The sequence below is a fragment of the Zootoca vivipara genome, chromosome Z, assembly GCF_963506605.1.
Source record: "Zootoca vivipara chromosome Z, rZooViv1.1, whole genome shotgun sequence".
Classification (NCBI taxonomy): Eukaryota; Metazoa; Chordata; class Lepidosauria; order Squamata; family Lacertidae; genus Zootoca; species Zootoca vivipara.
Genome location: NC_083294.1, coordinates 15,977,668 through 15,992,107, shown reverse-complemented (window position 1 = coordinate 15,992,107; position 14,440 = coordinate 15,977,668). Strand labels below are relative to the sequence as shown.

The following is a 14,440-nucleotide window of genomic DNA, read 5'->3' as shown; positions in this document are numbered from 1 at the left end:
AGGTTCTAAACTATGGTTGCCTCCACATGGCAGGTTATTCCATTTCCCTCTTAATTTCCACATTATATTTAAGCTTTCCTACGACATAAAAGCCACTTCTGGAAATCTAGCGCTCATGTTTAGCACTCGTATCTGTATGATTTGATTCTAGGTTTTTTTAAAAATCAAAAGAATCAGTTTGCAGTAAGTACCCTTAGCCTGGAAAATTGCAGGAGTAAAGTGAAGGAATTTGGGTAGTTATACCAGATTAGAGTGCTTTCCTGTCATTTTCATAGGAGATTCGTGGGGGGACAAAGGCATGTGTGTGCAGATAGGGCAGGAGAGTGCCACTGTTTTCCTATGAAAGTTTTTCTTGCACCACACCATGCCCATTGGTGAGAATGAAATCCAGCGTGACATGCATTGCATAGGGCTGGACTAGATGAACCCTGAGATCCCAGCCAACCCTACAGTGCCAAGATGTCAGTCAAAAAAGGCACAGCTCCATAACGTCACAAGTAGTGTGGCATGAAAGGAATGTTAGAAAATGGAATAGAAGTTCTAGAATTATAATCAGAATGCATCCCTTTCTCTGTGTTTGCCTTGCTACTTGTGTAATGAGTGATTGCTAGAATGAGCCTGTGTTCAGAGTCAACATGGTGTAGTGGTTAGAGCAGCATATCTGCCAAGTCTCCCGTTTTCCGCGGGAAACCCCCATATGTCAAGAATGCTTTGATGGTGTTTCCTGCTTGGCAGGGGGTTGGACTGGATGGCCCTTGTGGTCTCTTCCAACTCTATGATTCTATGACTCTATGATTCTATTATTTTAAACCGTTTCCCGCTGGCAGCCTGGATTGGGAAAAATCCCACAAATCCCCCAGATTTCCTACCTGCCAGGGAGGTTCCATTTTGGGTCCTGGCGCCGCCCGATTTCCGGTGCCCAGACATGGGTAGCGCTGCACCGGAAGTCGTGTGTCCGGACATGCGTAGAAGCGACTTCTGGTGCTGCTCCGCCTGTGCCTGGGCACCGGAAATCGGGTAGAGCAGCACTGGAAGTTGCTTCTACGCATGTCCGGACATGCGTAGAAGCGACTTCCGGTGCCGGTACAGCCCAATTTCCGGTGCCCATACATGGGTAGCGCGGCACCGGAAGTTGCTTCTACACATGTCCGGACATGCGTAGAAGCGACTTCTGGTGCCGCGCTCCCACATTTTTCAGCAGGAGACTTGGCAGCTATGGAGCAGTGGTTCTCAAAGGGTGTGTTATACTACCCTGGGGTGTCAGAAGAGGATGGCAAGTGTGGCAGGATGATTCAAGGACAATCAAAGAAACATTTAGACATTTCAGACTAGATAGAAATAGAGATATATTGCAGAATATGGATAGACAATGCAGAGGACTCATTTAATTCCACACCAGTAGCAGGCCCAAGCAAACCTCCAAAAGAAAGAAAGAAAGTTTGTCGACAATATGTGGCTAGCTATCTGCATCTTGGTTTCACACGGACTAGAGATGAAAACGTCCCTCAGCCTACATGTTTGATCTGTGGTGAAAAGCTTTCCAATTCCAATATACATATTGGAATGTATGTACACTGTACGCCGGCTCCCTCGGCCAATAGAGCAAGATGAGCGCCGCAACCCCAGAGTCGGTCACGACTAAACCTAATGGTCAGGAGTCCCTTTACCTTTATACATGCTTAACCTACATATGGAAGAGGCTTGTTTATTATAACATTTGGGGGATGATTCATGTTCTTACATTGCTGCATTGTTTTATACTTTCTGGATGTCCCACGATCATATTATAAAGGAGTTGTGTTCTAGGTAATAAGTCAACCCCTGCTAAGAGTTGTTTCTTTTTGTTTTCCAATGTATTTCTTATCAGGAAATTAGACTGGCCTCAACCAGGGCCAAGGCATTTTCGGCTGTGGACCCAGCCTGATGGAATGCTCTGTCACAAGAGACCAAGGCTCTGCGGGATTTGACATCTTTCTGCAGGGCCTGCAAGATGGAGCTATTCCGCCAAGCCTTTGGCCTGGGTCCATCTAACTCCCTCCTTATAAGAACTTGCATGGAAGTGCCCCCCCCACCTTTCTCACAGGCTCATATAAGATCAGTATAAACAGTTAGGCCTGGTGAGCGTTTAAGGTCTTCATTCCTACTCAGCAGGTTGCCATCCGATTGGATTTCACTTTGATTCTGACTTGATTTTAAGATGTATTTTAATTGATTGCTTGATTTTATGGTAATGTGTCATATATTTGATGTTAGCTGCTCTGAGCCCGGTTTTGGCCAGGGAAGGCGGGGTATGAATTAAATTATCATCATCATCAATAAAATTTTGATGTGGTGTTAGTCAACCCCACCCCCCACCCCAGCCGCAAGTATGGCCCAGAGGAAAACTTTGAGACCACTCAGTTAGAGTGTCAGACTAGGACCCGGAAGAACAGGGTTCAAATCCCCACTTGGCCATGAAACTCAGGTGACTCTAGCCTACCTCACAGGGTTGTTGTGGGGATGAAAGGAAGAGGGAGAGAACCATGTACACCACCTTGAACTCATTAGAGAAGAAGGTGGGATATAAATGCAATAAATATAAAACTAAATAAAAAGAAATAGATGTTGATGCCACAGGGGTTTTGATAGTCAGTTCCTAGCAGCCTTTATTAACCCCAATATGCTACTGAAACTGAAGGGAACAATATCCAGTAGAAGGAAGAATAATAATAATAGAATGATAATGATTTGATTTATAACCCTCCCTCCCAGAGCGACAGATGAGCCCATGGTCTGATTCTGTATACAGTAAGGCAGCTTCCTATGTCCCTGTGTCAAATAAGTAAGCATTGAAAACTACATTCGTAATTCATTTTTTTTTTAAAAAAAAAAACCAAACAAAATTGCTGTCTTTTTGCAAAATGGACTCAGAATACAGTATTGAGAAAACTCAGCTGTCTCTGAATTGCCACATCATGTTGCCTGTCATCATTTCTGGATAGAAGAAGCTCTGACCTGGCCCGTTTTGGTCTATTTTATGAATGTACAAATGATAAAGAGAAAAGGACAGAGGTGTTGTTTCCCAAGGGGTATTATGGGTTGTTATGTTTCTAGACATCAACAATAAAATCTTTTGGAGGTGCACTGAGTTGGGAGTAAGCCACACTTAACTCTGTGGGGCTTATTTCCAAGTAAATTTATATATTTTGCTACTTAAACCATTACAGTTTTTTTTAAAGTCAATCTGTTAAAAGGTTTGCGATTAACCCATTTAACAATTGAAGAGTAGCAACACATTTGGACTGTCTTCAAACATCGCATGGGGCGACTCTCTGAGACACTCTATAGGAAATGAGGCAGAGTATTATCTTTAATAAGCAAAAACGACCCTTCGTTTTTAGAAGAAGAAGAAGAAGAAATAACTGAAGGAGGCCTCCTTTTCTCATTCCCTAGTTAGTACTACCAACAGATCTCAAATATTTCCACCTAAAAAAGGAGAAAAAGCTAGTACTCTTACTTCTTAATCCTGGGAATGAAACACCTCTCTTCTAAGCAATTAACTGAAGTGTCTATGTATTTGTATAGGTTTGCGCAGTGTTGGTTGATTAGTTGACTGCTGTGAGCTGATTAATCTAACACTTAAATGCCTGCAGCTCTGTAATTGAGTTTAGTGTCAATTCTTGGGCTGCCTGTGCCGACAGAATGCCAGCCTTTGCCCACCTGGTGCCCTCCGTATGTCTTGAAATAGCCTTGGGAACTGATAGGAGTTGCAGTCTAAACCATCTGGAGGGTACCAGGTGGGTTAGAAGCCTAGCCGACACCAACAGAAGGAAGAGAAGTGAGCAAAGCAAGCAACTCAGTCCCTCCTGTGGTCCTCGTCACATACACCAAGCGAAAGCTCCTAGTAATCTGAGCTGCATCCACTAAAACGGCCTTTCTCCCAGCTAACTCACCAGACTGGGAATTGTGGTATGGTAATTATTAGGCACGGGGTGGAAATCAAGGCACCAGACCAAAGTTAAACCAAGAGCATATTTTGTTGTTAGTAAAGTTTTTGTTTTTTTAAGCACCAACCGAACAGATATTGCAATGACATTCCTAGGAGCTGGGTGTGGGGGAGGGAGATATTTTAAAATGGTTTGGCTAGTTAACCGTAACAGTGGGGATGAGCAGAGCCCATCAGTTTGGATTCCTGTTTTTCCAACTGTAAGTTTAGCTTGCCAAATTTCTCCATCAATTTGTGCTTTTATTGCTTTGTACAGAATTTCCCCTCATATATTAAATGCTATTTTCATGACTATACACATTTTTAAGCAAACTCCCTTCCTCAATGTAGCATTTTTGAGTTTGCTATGGTTGGTTGGTTGGTTGAAAAACTGTGTGGCAAAGTTTGGAGATGGGAGAATTCTGAAGGGGAGCTGAGGTTCAGCTGGTGGATTGTTTTGGAAACTCTGAATTTGGGGCAGTCCCATCAAAATGTGAATTTCTCCTCTCCCCACTGAAGTAAGAACCAGGAGGATGTCAAAATAATACAGAAAAACATGCCCATGTAAACCTAGTCTAGACTGTTTTTCCTTTTCTTAAGTCTAAACTTAACAATAAAGCCATTTTGGTCGATCCTGATCCAACTATCAGTGCAGTGTGCCCCTCATCATGTGTAGAGGATCTTCCCTTGACACCAAGGAGCCACAATCAGATCCAACACGCTTGTTTAAAGGAAGGGCAATGGGTTTTGATCCAGCAAAGTTGTACTCAGAGTAGACCTGTTGGCATTAATGTGCCTAAGTTGGTCACATGCAGCGATTTCTAATAGGTTCTACTCTGAGTAGGATTAAAATTGGCTACAACCCAATGTCTCCAGTGGATGAAATATAGTGGATCAAATCTCAGTTGCAAAGGAACACCTCAAGGCCTCTTACCTTGTTTTGTGGGTTCGGTTCCCTTGAGGACTAGTGACCAAGATGGTGGCATTTGGAAACTGAGTCTCTGAAGATGTGTTGATGGTTTTGTCACTGCTCAGCTCCAGGAAGCTGCTGTTGACGGCATAAGCGACCATATCATCACCGTCATCGTAATCAACATAAAGGCTGTCCATGTGAGAACCAACAGAGTTAACGGGGTCCCTTGGGGAAAAGATGCTGTTTGCCGTCTTGTTCTGGACTGATTCTTTTGAGTCTGATGTTTTTTCCAAAAGTTTATGGGTGATAGCATTTTCAGAAAGGAATTCTTTGGATGCAAGCCTAGAGTCAAAATCTCTCCCAGTTCCGTCCACCATGTAATTGGATTGGGTTGCATTTGAATCTGGGGGCGAGAAGGAAAATGAAATCAAGAGAATTGTGAGATTATAGATTTGTTTTTCAAAATTTGGCCAGATTTGGTATGTGAAATTTCAAATTTGGAGTGGTTTGAATTTATTTATTTATTCATTCATTTACTTCTTGCATTTACATCCCTCCTTTTCCTCCAAGATGCTCACGGTGGCATCCATGGTTCTCCCCCTCCTCATTTGATTTGCACAACAACCCTATGAGATAGGATAGCCTGAGATTGAGTGACTGGCCTAAAGGGTCACTCAGTGAGCTTCATGGCTGAGTAGGGATTTGAACCCTAATCTTCCAGGCCTCTAACCACTACTCCACAATGGCTCTCATTTGACTGTGTCCTTGCTTTTGCCAGATATCAAATTTGAAATCTTATAAGCCCTCCCTGTCAGACCCCAGATACTATTGCATGTTAGTGATGAAGTCAAATATTGAAGTTGAGCATCTATTTTATGTCAAATATAGCTATCTTAAGTACTTCATGAACAGTCAGTGAATATTGAAATCTTCAGTGTCTACCAGGTGGCGAATGTTCAGCATTACAGGAGAATTTCTGAAGTCAATTCCGTCCAGCTTGTACAAATTTTCAAGATGTATGTTGTTGTTGTTTTAAAACTCTAGCTAAAATAGTGAAGGAACCATATTAATATGTAGGCAAAGAGTTTGCATGCTGAACAGTCACTGCCTTAGCAATGAATGAACTACAGCTGGTGTGAAGACCTGGGGTTCACCTCACCTTTGGCCTGTTTGCCCTTCAGAGTTGGGTCGCAGTCATTGCTCTCTGTTCTTTCATAGACTTCATTTGTCTCTTGGATTTTGCTCAGGTCTAGGTCTTCAATGGTGTCCTTCCTTCCAAACACCTGATTCTCCAGATGGATCTTCTCTTTGGAGAGGGTTCCAAAGAAACTTGCGTTGTGCTGAACAAAACCCAGAGGCTCTTCTGCATCAACCTCTCTGCTTTCTCCACTATCTGACTCGGAGAAGGTGTAATAAATGGGCTGAACGTTTTTTGAATGTGGCTTCCTCAGAAGAGTATATTCATAGGTTATAGATGGGTTTTTGCCATTTTGGTTCCAGACCTGGAAGTGGGGAGGAGTAGCAAACATAAGAACATGCATTATATTAGGGGAAATGGCTTGAAAAAATATCAAGCAAAGTTACATTAAAAATATGTTTAGGAGAAACATGCATGAAAATGCAAACTGATACAGAAGTGGGATGATCTGAACACACAACTGGAAAAATGAGAAACTGATACCTGTATTCATCTAAGTTCTCAGGCTATCACACTCAGGTTCTCACTCAATCTCAGGCTAGACCAGACATCCCCAAACTGCGGCCCTCCAGATGTTTTGGCCTACAACTCCCATGATCCCTAGCTAACAGGACCAGTGGTCAGGGAAGATGGGAATTGTAGTCCAAAACATCTGGAGGGCCGAAGTTTGGGGGTGCCTGGGCTAGACCCTTTGAAATTGTTGTTGTTGTTTAGTCGTTTAGTCGTGTCCGACTCTTCGTGACCCCATGGACCATAGCACGCCAGGCACTCCTGTCTTGCACTACCTCCCGCAATTTGGTCAAACTCATGTTCGTAGCTTGAAATTAATGGACCTAAATTAGTAATCTCTACTAATTTCAGTGGGTCTGTTCTCTGACTTATACTGAGTGAGACCATTGGGTCCAGCTAGCTAGGTATTGTCAAGTGCTGTCTTGACTTAGGCCCCCCACAGTTTCAGACAGGGGTCACTCCCAACCCTAACTGGAGATACTCCTGGGGAATGAACCTGGGACCTTCTACATGCCAAGCATGAGCTGTGGCACCACCCCAGATTCTAACCCCTAGATTCTTCCAACCCTACTTGCAAACAAACTTGTTTTTGCTTGTTCCTAAATTGACCACTTATCTCTAGGTACAAAGAAAAAGCCCCCCACACTTACCATGATGTTCAAATCTTGATTGGTTGGCCCTTGGGCCACAATGTATTCGATGCCAGTTTCATAAATGTCCATTGGCCTCCTGTACTTGAAAACAGTTCCTGCGATGTTGAAGTTTTTGGGGCTGTCCACTCTGTAGTTCCCATTGAAGAAGTAGTAGCCAGCTTCATCCGCAACAGCTGCAGAAGTCAGCAAAGATCCCCCCGCCCCCATTAGAACAAGTCATCTTAAAGACACCTCAATCTCTGCTACGTGCTAAACATGTATGACTTTGCTTCACACCCTCCTCCCTCCCAACACCTTTTTCTTTTGTGTCATGTGTTTCAGATTGTCAGCTTGAGGAAGTAACTTTCTTATCATTAACATTTGCAAGCCTCTGGTGGAAGTTTTTTTTATTTGGCTGAACCCGGGGTCTTCATAAAGATCCCAACTTCTCAATGTAGTTGGCAAAGGGCTGACATGCAGTGCCTGTTCTGTGAGGGAAGGGGAAAGTTGGGTTGGCGAAGCAAAATGTAACACTGGGTCTCAGAATCAGAAGGGCATTTAACTGTTGGCAGATAAAGACCACACAGACAAATATGTTTTGGAAGCTAGGGGGACAGACAGACAGGCAATCAAGGGGGGGGGGGAGGAAGGTTGAACCCAAAGAGGCCAGGATGAGACTGAATTTCACATACCGATTTGGCTAATAAGCTATTTGACAAACAGTTTTGTTTTCACAGAAATATAAAATTATAAACATTCAGCTTCGTTCCTGCCCCTGGCACCATACACACCCAGAACATCAGCAGATTTCTTCCGTTCAACGATCTGGATGTCTCTTGCTCCGGCAGGGATGTGTGTGACCAGAGAATAGCCTGTGGAATGTATGAAAAGCAAAACTTTGCAAGAGTTAACAGTCCTAGGCTGGGAATAACTCTTCACATACAGGAGCAAATTCGTGAATGACTGAATGATCTTTTTTTAATTGATTCAATGTTGGTCCTTTGAAAAGGGGGTGGGAGTTGTGGAGGGAGGTGGCGGCAAATTTGGTGCAGTCCAGATGCAAGGAAGTCCAGACTCCCCACATCCCTGATCATGCAGAAATTCACCTGCCCATGATCACATTTTGCTCAAGGATTGGCAAGCCTTACCCCATAAGAACAAAATACCCCTCCAGCCTTACCAAGATGTGAATTTCCCTTTCTGTAACTCCCGGAAACATGAGTGCAGCTGCTCCCATTTCCTTGACAAACACCACATTTGTCCAACGTGTGAGTTGAGAACAGGATCCCGTCACATCCAATGGGCTGGAAACAGTGTAAAATAGAGTGTCAAGGGTCATGTAGAGGGGCACGGTCACTGCAATTCAAATATCATGCTGACACTTTGGGCTGTGTCCCTGTGATGTAATCTCAGGGCCAGGGACATTGTGTGTGATGGAGAGGTCTCTGTTCCACTCCTTCATGTTATGAAGCCCTGTAAATATCACATGGTCATAGATCCACATCAGAATCAGGCTGAACAAACTAAAAATGTTGGGGTGTTAGAGCCTTCTAAACAAACCTGTGGAAGAAGGCTGTGATGGGATGCGAACAGCCAAGGAAAAGCCACACTAAGTCAGGAAAAGCCTGACTGCTGGATCAAGCCAGAAAAGGCCCATCTAGTCCAGCATCCAGTTCTCAGAATGGCCAAACCAATGGGAATCCTGTAAACAGGGCCTGAGAACAACAGCAGCTCTCCCCACCTGTGAATCCAATCAGCTGCCTCTGGGCCTGGAGGTTCCATTCTCAGCTATCAGTTAAGAAGAGCCCTGCTGGATCAGACCAAAGGCCCATCTGGCCCACATCCTCTTCTCACACTGGCCAACCGGTTGCTGATGGGATTCACTGCAACCTATTTCACAACATTATGCTAACCTGAGTATGATTGGTGGTGACTGAGGGGAGGGAGTTTTGCCTGAGTTACAGCCCTTCCTGCTTCCTACTGAGTTAGAGCAGTGGTCCTCAACCTTGGGCCTCCAGATGTTTTGAGACTACAATTCCCATCATCCCTGACCACTGGTCCTTCTAGCTAGGGATCATGGGAGTTGTAGGCCAAAAACATCTGGAGGCCCAAGGTTGAGGACCACTGAGTTAGAGCATTGATCCATCTAGCTCAGTATTGTCTACATTGACCAGCAGCAGCTCTCCGGGGTTTCATGTAGGGGTTCTATCCTAGAGATGCCACTGGGGATTGAACATAGGACCTTCTGCATGCAAAGCAGGTGCCCTACCACTGAGCTAGGGCCTTCTCAGCTTCTCTTTAAAAGGGGGGAATGGAAGATTGTTAAATAAATCACAAGCAAACTGCTCTGGCTTCTGGGTCCAGTTCAGAGTGCTGATGCTTACCTACAAAGCTCTAAATGGCTCAGGGCCAGGATATCTGAAAGATCAGCCTCCTCCTGTATGAAGCAGCCTGCAGGCTGAAATTGTCTTCAGAAGCCCCACTGCATCTCCCACCATGAAAAGTACTCTGGCTGGTGGGAATGCTAGACGGGGCCTTAACTGTGACATCCCCCCATTCCCTGCCCACAGTTGCAGAGTTAACTCCCAAAGGTGAGACCAGCCCCATCCCTGGCAGGGAACAAAAATATTTTTTTATTTAATGCTTCTCCTCCTCCCCCCACCCCCCCAAAAAATCTGGTTGGATTTTTAAAACATCCCACTTGCATATTCACACTTATTCACATACACTTATTTGCTCACTGCCACCACCCCGCACAGTCTCACCCACATTCAACACACACTCACACACACATACACACACACAAACACTTTTTACATGCAGAAGGACATAAGAACACAGGAAGACCCCTGCTGGATCAGGCCAGTGGCCCATCTAGTCCAGCATTCTCTTCTCACAGTGGCCAACCAGTGCCCCAGTGGGATGCCTGCAAGCAGGACCACAAGAGCCCTCTGCCCATTGCAGTTTCCAACAAGTGTTATTCAGAAGCATTGTTGCCTTGAAGCACAGGAGGTAGTAGCCATGGATAGCCTTCTCCTCCATGACATAAGAAAGCCTGTTGGAACAGGCCAAAGTGATCCAATGTAGAATGAAGAAACCCAACTGGCATTCAGAAGCAATACTGCCTCTGACCAGAGCATGGCCATCATGACTAGTAGCCACTGGTAGCCTCCTCCTTCTCCTCCTCCTCCTCCTCCTCCTCCATGAATTTCCCCAACCCTCTTTAAAAGCCATCCAAGTTAGGGGCCACCATTGCCACACACACGGACCAAAGAGATCCTCACCAGCTGGGTGACAATAGAGCTGCTGGCTGTGTTTCCAGTCCTCCTGGCTCGGATCTTCTCTCTCTCTGCTCCTGGTCCAAGACACCCTCTTGTGCCCCAAGCCCCACATCAAATGATACTCAATGTCACCTTGGCCAACAGGTAAGGAGGAGGGGTTGCTGGGTGCTATTTCACTTCTTGGACATGTGGTGCAATAGAGATCTTGCCCACCCATCACTTCCTCGCTGATGTTGCTGGAAGAAGCCTAGCCTGGAAGTTTTCTCCCCTGGGATCTTTATAGATGCTGAGAGTGGAAGGTGATGCGAGGGAATACTCTGCAGAACTACAAATTCCAGCAGCCTCTAGTGCAACTTCACCCCACGATGGCCATGCAGTTTCCCGCTGGTCAGCACCCATCTCCTAGATTCTGGGCTCCCCACAACAGGGTCATTTGTGTGTCCCCCTCTTCTTGTCCCATCTCCCCCACCCCCTGGTCTGACAATATGGTTGCTATAATGTTTAACAACCTCACATTTTCCAGAAACGCAAACCCCACGGAAATCGGAGTATTTACAGGACGTCCCGTCCCGAGCCAGGACCATGAGCTGCCTTTGACCATCGATGGTTGTGCAGTGGAGATCACAGGGCTTGCTGGAGATGTGGACATAGTCATCTGGAGATAGGAGGACAAATGATATTGCACACACTGACCAAACACACACGCACACGCACAAATGCACGCTGTTGCTTATTAAATGTCACCAGCAAAATATCCATCGTTGTGGGGTAGAAAGTATAGCATAACATCAGGACATAGGAAGAGCTCTGCAGCTGGATCACACCAAAGGGGGCTCATCTAGTCCAGCATCCTGTTCTCACAGTGGCAGACCAGATACCTCAATGGGAAACCAGCAAGTAGGATCTGAGCACAAGAACACTCTCCCCTCTTTCTGTTTCCAGCAACTGGCATTCAGAAACATTACTGCCTCTGACTGTGAACGAAGAGAATACCGTAGCCTCCATTGTGGCTAGGACATCCCAATTCATTTCCACTGTTACTCAATTGAAAGCCTGCCCTGCCCTGCTTTGTGTAGATTTTTTTGGGGGGAGGGGGGCATGAAACTTCTGCATTTAAAATTTAAATGTGCTTGTTATGCACATTATTATAAGCATCATTATGGAACAAATTTCCTCCAAATAGGTATTTTCCAGTGTGCTTCCCCATAAAGTACACATTATGGATGCATCACCACTGTAAATAACACAGATTTTTGAGCGCACTTTTCACACACTGAGGTGACGTCTCAAAATCTGGATAAGTATTTGATCTACCTTGACGTGATGTTCTAACCTCTGATCATAATCTGAGGCCCTTCTTCATGTGTCTGCCTCCACAGGAGGCCCAGACGGTGGCAACACATGAACTAGGCCTTTGCAGTGGTGGCTCCCTGCTTGTGCAATGGTCTCTCCAGGAGGCTTGCCTGATGCCATCATTATATATCTTCAGACAAAAACATTCCATTTAAACCAAGCCTTTAGCTCTTAACTATCTAGGGCCTTTTAGAGTGGGTGGGATGTTTTAATGTATCCATGGGGTTTGTTTGTTGTAAGTCACTAAGAGAGAGAAAGCAACTAATCAATTTAAATAACAGCAGCAGCAACCCGCAAGCAAGTTCACGACTGGCTGTCAAAAAGGGCCAGTTCTGCATATGCATTAGAAACTAGTGGATATTTGACCCAGTCCTAGTTCATCACAATGCTTCCACTCCCCTACTCCCTTCTTGTCTTTTTCAAAGCAGCTGTTGCAACTGCCGAGGCCTTTGAGCCCAGGGAAAGAAGTGGGTGGGGAGCTTTACTCCTCTGATAAAATCTGGTTGGAGCTTCCTTCCTAGAACAGAAGAGAACTCCATTCATTTCAAATCCTCTGTGTGTGTGCGCGCACGCCTGCCTGTCTTTCTGTCTTTTTTGGATGGGGTGGGGTGGGAGTTAGCTTTGCCTTATCAAAAGCGCCTGGACAAAAGGCCTCCTTGTTTACCAGGATACAATGGCTTCCATTGATACGTCCGCCCGTTGTACATGTGGGAGTTGAAGGATGTGCACTGCTGCTCCCGGAAGCTCCTGCCATTCGGGGGACACTGCTGGAAAAGGAAGAGATGAGCGTCCGGATGAGGAAGAGGAGGAGGAGGAGAGTCTGCTGCTACATTCCAGAGACTTTTCCTGCCCTTGCGGGTGAACTGATGGTGGACTGTCACAACCCAAATGTGCAAGGGAATCAGGAAGATCCTGGGACTGTTACGATCAGGCTAATAAAAGAACACCAGAACAGATCAGGCCTGTAGTCCAGCAACCTCTTTTCACAGAGGCCAGCTAGATGCCTGTGGGAAGCCAGCAAGCAGGACCCGAGCACAAGAGCCCTCTCCCCTCCTGTGGTTTCCAGCAACTGGCATTAGGAAGATTCCTATTTCTACTAATCGAGGATGGTGATGATGATGAACTAAAGCCATATCCACACCATACTATTAAGGCTTTGAAGAATCCTGAGTAAAGAGCTACAATTTTCAGAGTGGTTTAACAAACAATTCTTCTTCACACTCTGGAACTCTGGAAACTGTGGAACTGGGAGAGGAATGGGGGGTTTGCAAACAACTCTCAACATGCTTAGCAAACTCCACTTCCTAGGATTATTTGGGGGAAGCCATGGCTGTTTAAAGCAGTATCATAGCACTTTAAACGTATGGTGTGAACGTGGCCTGAGTTTGAAATGGTGGTAGCTGGTTCATATTTTCTACAGCTGCATAGAATCTGTACCTTGCTAGTTAAGACTGAAAGCTGCAGCTTAATAATAATAATAATAATGCATGAAAATGCTTCTCTTACTTGCACTTTGCATAGCTGGTATCTTTTTGATGTCCCAGTGCATGTTTTATTAGCGAGCCCCGTCATGGACTTCTTTCTAAACACAGAAAGAAAAGGAAACAGGATCAAGTCAAGCAAAAAATGAATCGCGTCATTATCATCCAAAAGAAAGTTTCCCACATAGCTGCCAAGTCCGGATCGTAAAGATCCGGGATCGGCAGCGCGCGCATAACCGGAAGTTGCGTGTCGCAACTTCCGGTGGCGCTTCGCCCTTCTATGGGCACCAGAAAATGGCGGCGCCAGCGCCGGAAGTCGCTTCCGCGCATGACCGGAAACACGTAAAAGCGACGTCCGACGCCGGCGCTGCCATTTTCTGATGCCCATAGAAGGGCAAACCGCAACCGGAAGTCGCGTCACGCAACTTCCGGTCATGCGCGGAAGCGACTTCCGGCGCCGGCGCCGCCATTTTCTGGTGCCCATAGAAGGGCAAAGCGGCACCAGAAAAATGGCCGCCGGGAAGAAGCAAATTAAAGGGACAATGTTGGGATTTTCCGCCAAACGGGAGACCGCCGGGAAACGGTAAGAAAAAAGGGGTTTTCCCGGCGGATACGGGATACTTGGCAGCTATGGGTTCCCAGAATGGCTTACAAATATCAGCAAGAATAGGGTTGCCATATATCAAACAATCCAGAGAGAATGGGGGACAAAACTGTTGATCTTTAAAGCTGCTGATTTTCCTAGACATTTTACCAATTCCTGCCCAGACACTGCTGCCAACTGCAGTATTCCGGATATGTCCAGGGAATCCCAGATGTATGGCAACCCTAAGCAAGAAGGCAGACTCACAATATCATGGACATGACACAAAAGGAAAGATGGGCTGAGAGGGAGGAGAACAAAAACAAACTCATGTAGTAGTTCTTAGTGACATTTGATTGATTGATTGATTGATTACATTTCTATGCCGCCCTTAGCAATATAAAAACACAAAAATTCACAACCTATTAAAAAACAACAACAACCTCTTCACCATTTAAAAGGCCATAGATAGTTTAATTAGCCATAGGCCTGGGAGAGGAGGAATATTTTTATTTTATTTTTTGC

The 14,440-nt window shown here is 45.3% G+C and overlaps 1 protein-coding gene across 4 annotated transcripts in view; it reads right to left on the bottom strand.

Moving 5' to 3' along the window:
• The window catches only part of ADAMTSL2 (ADAMTS like 2), a 42,063-nt gene that overhangs the window by 17,825 nt on the left and 9,798 nt on the right, over window positions 1-14,440 (bottom strand). Inside the window, exons 4-11 of one of the 4 annotated variants that reach the window (XM_060270236.1) lie at window positions 13,358-13,433; window positions 12,516-12,615; window positions 11,008-11,153; window positions 8,398-8,521; window positions 8,009-8,089; window positions 7,236-7,411; window positions 6,037-6,379; window positions 4,899-5,280 (exon numbers count right to left, since the gene is read on the bottom strand). In XM_060270236.1, coding sequence (XP_060126219.1) covers window positions 4,899-5,280; window positions 6,037-6,379; window positions 7,236-7,411; window positions 8,009-8,089; window positions 8,398-8,521; window positions 11,008-11,153; window positions 12,516-12,615; window positions 13,358-13,433 — 1,428 coding nt within the window. Of the gene's footprint in view, window positions 1-4,898; window positions 5,281-6,036; window positions 6,380-7,235; window positions 7,412-8,008; window positions 8,090-8,397; window positions 8,522-11,007; window positions 11,154-12,515; window positions 12,619-13,357; window positions 13,434-14,440 lie in introns of those variants that run through there. The other 3 variants (XM_035114158.2, XM_060270237.1, XM_060270238.1) reach the window with 3 other exon arrangements.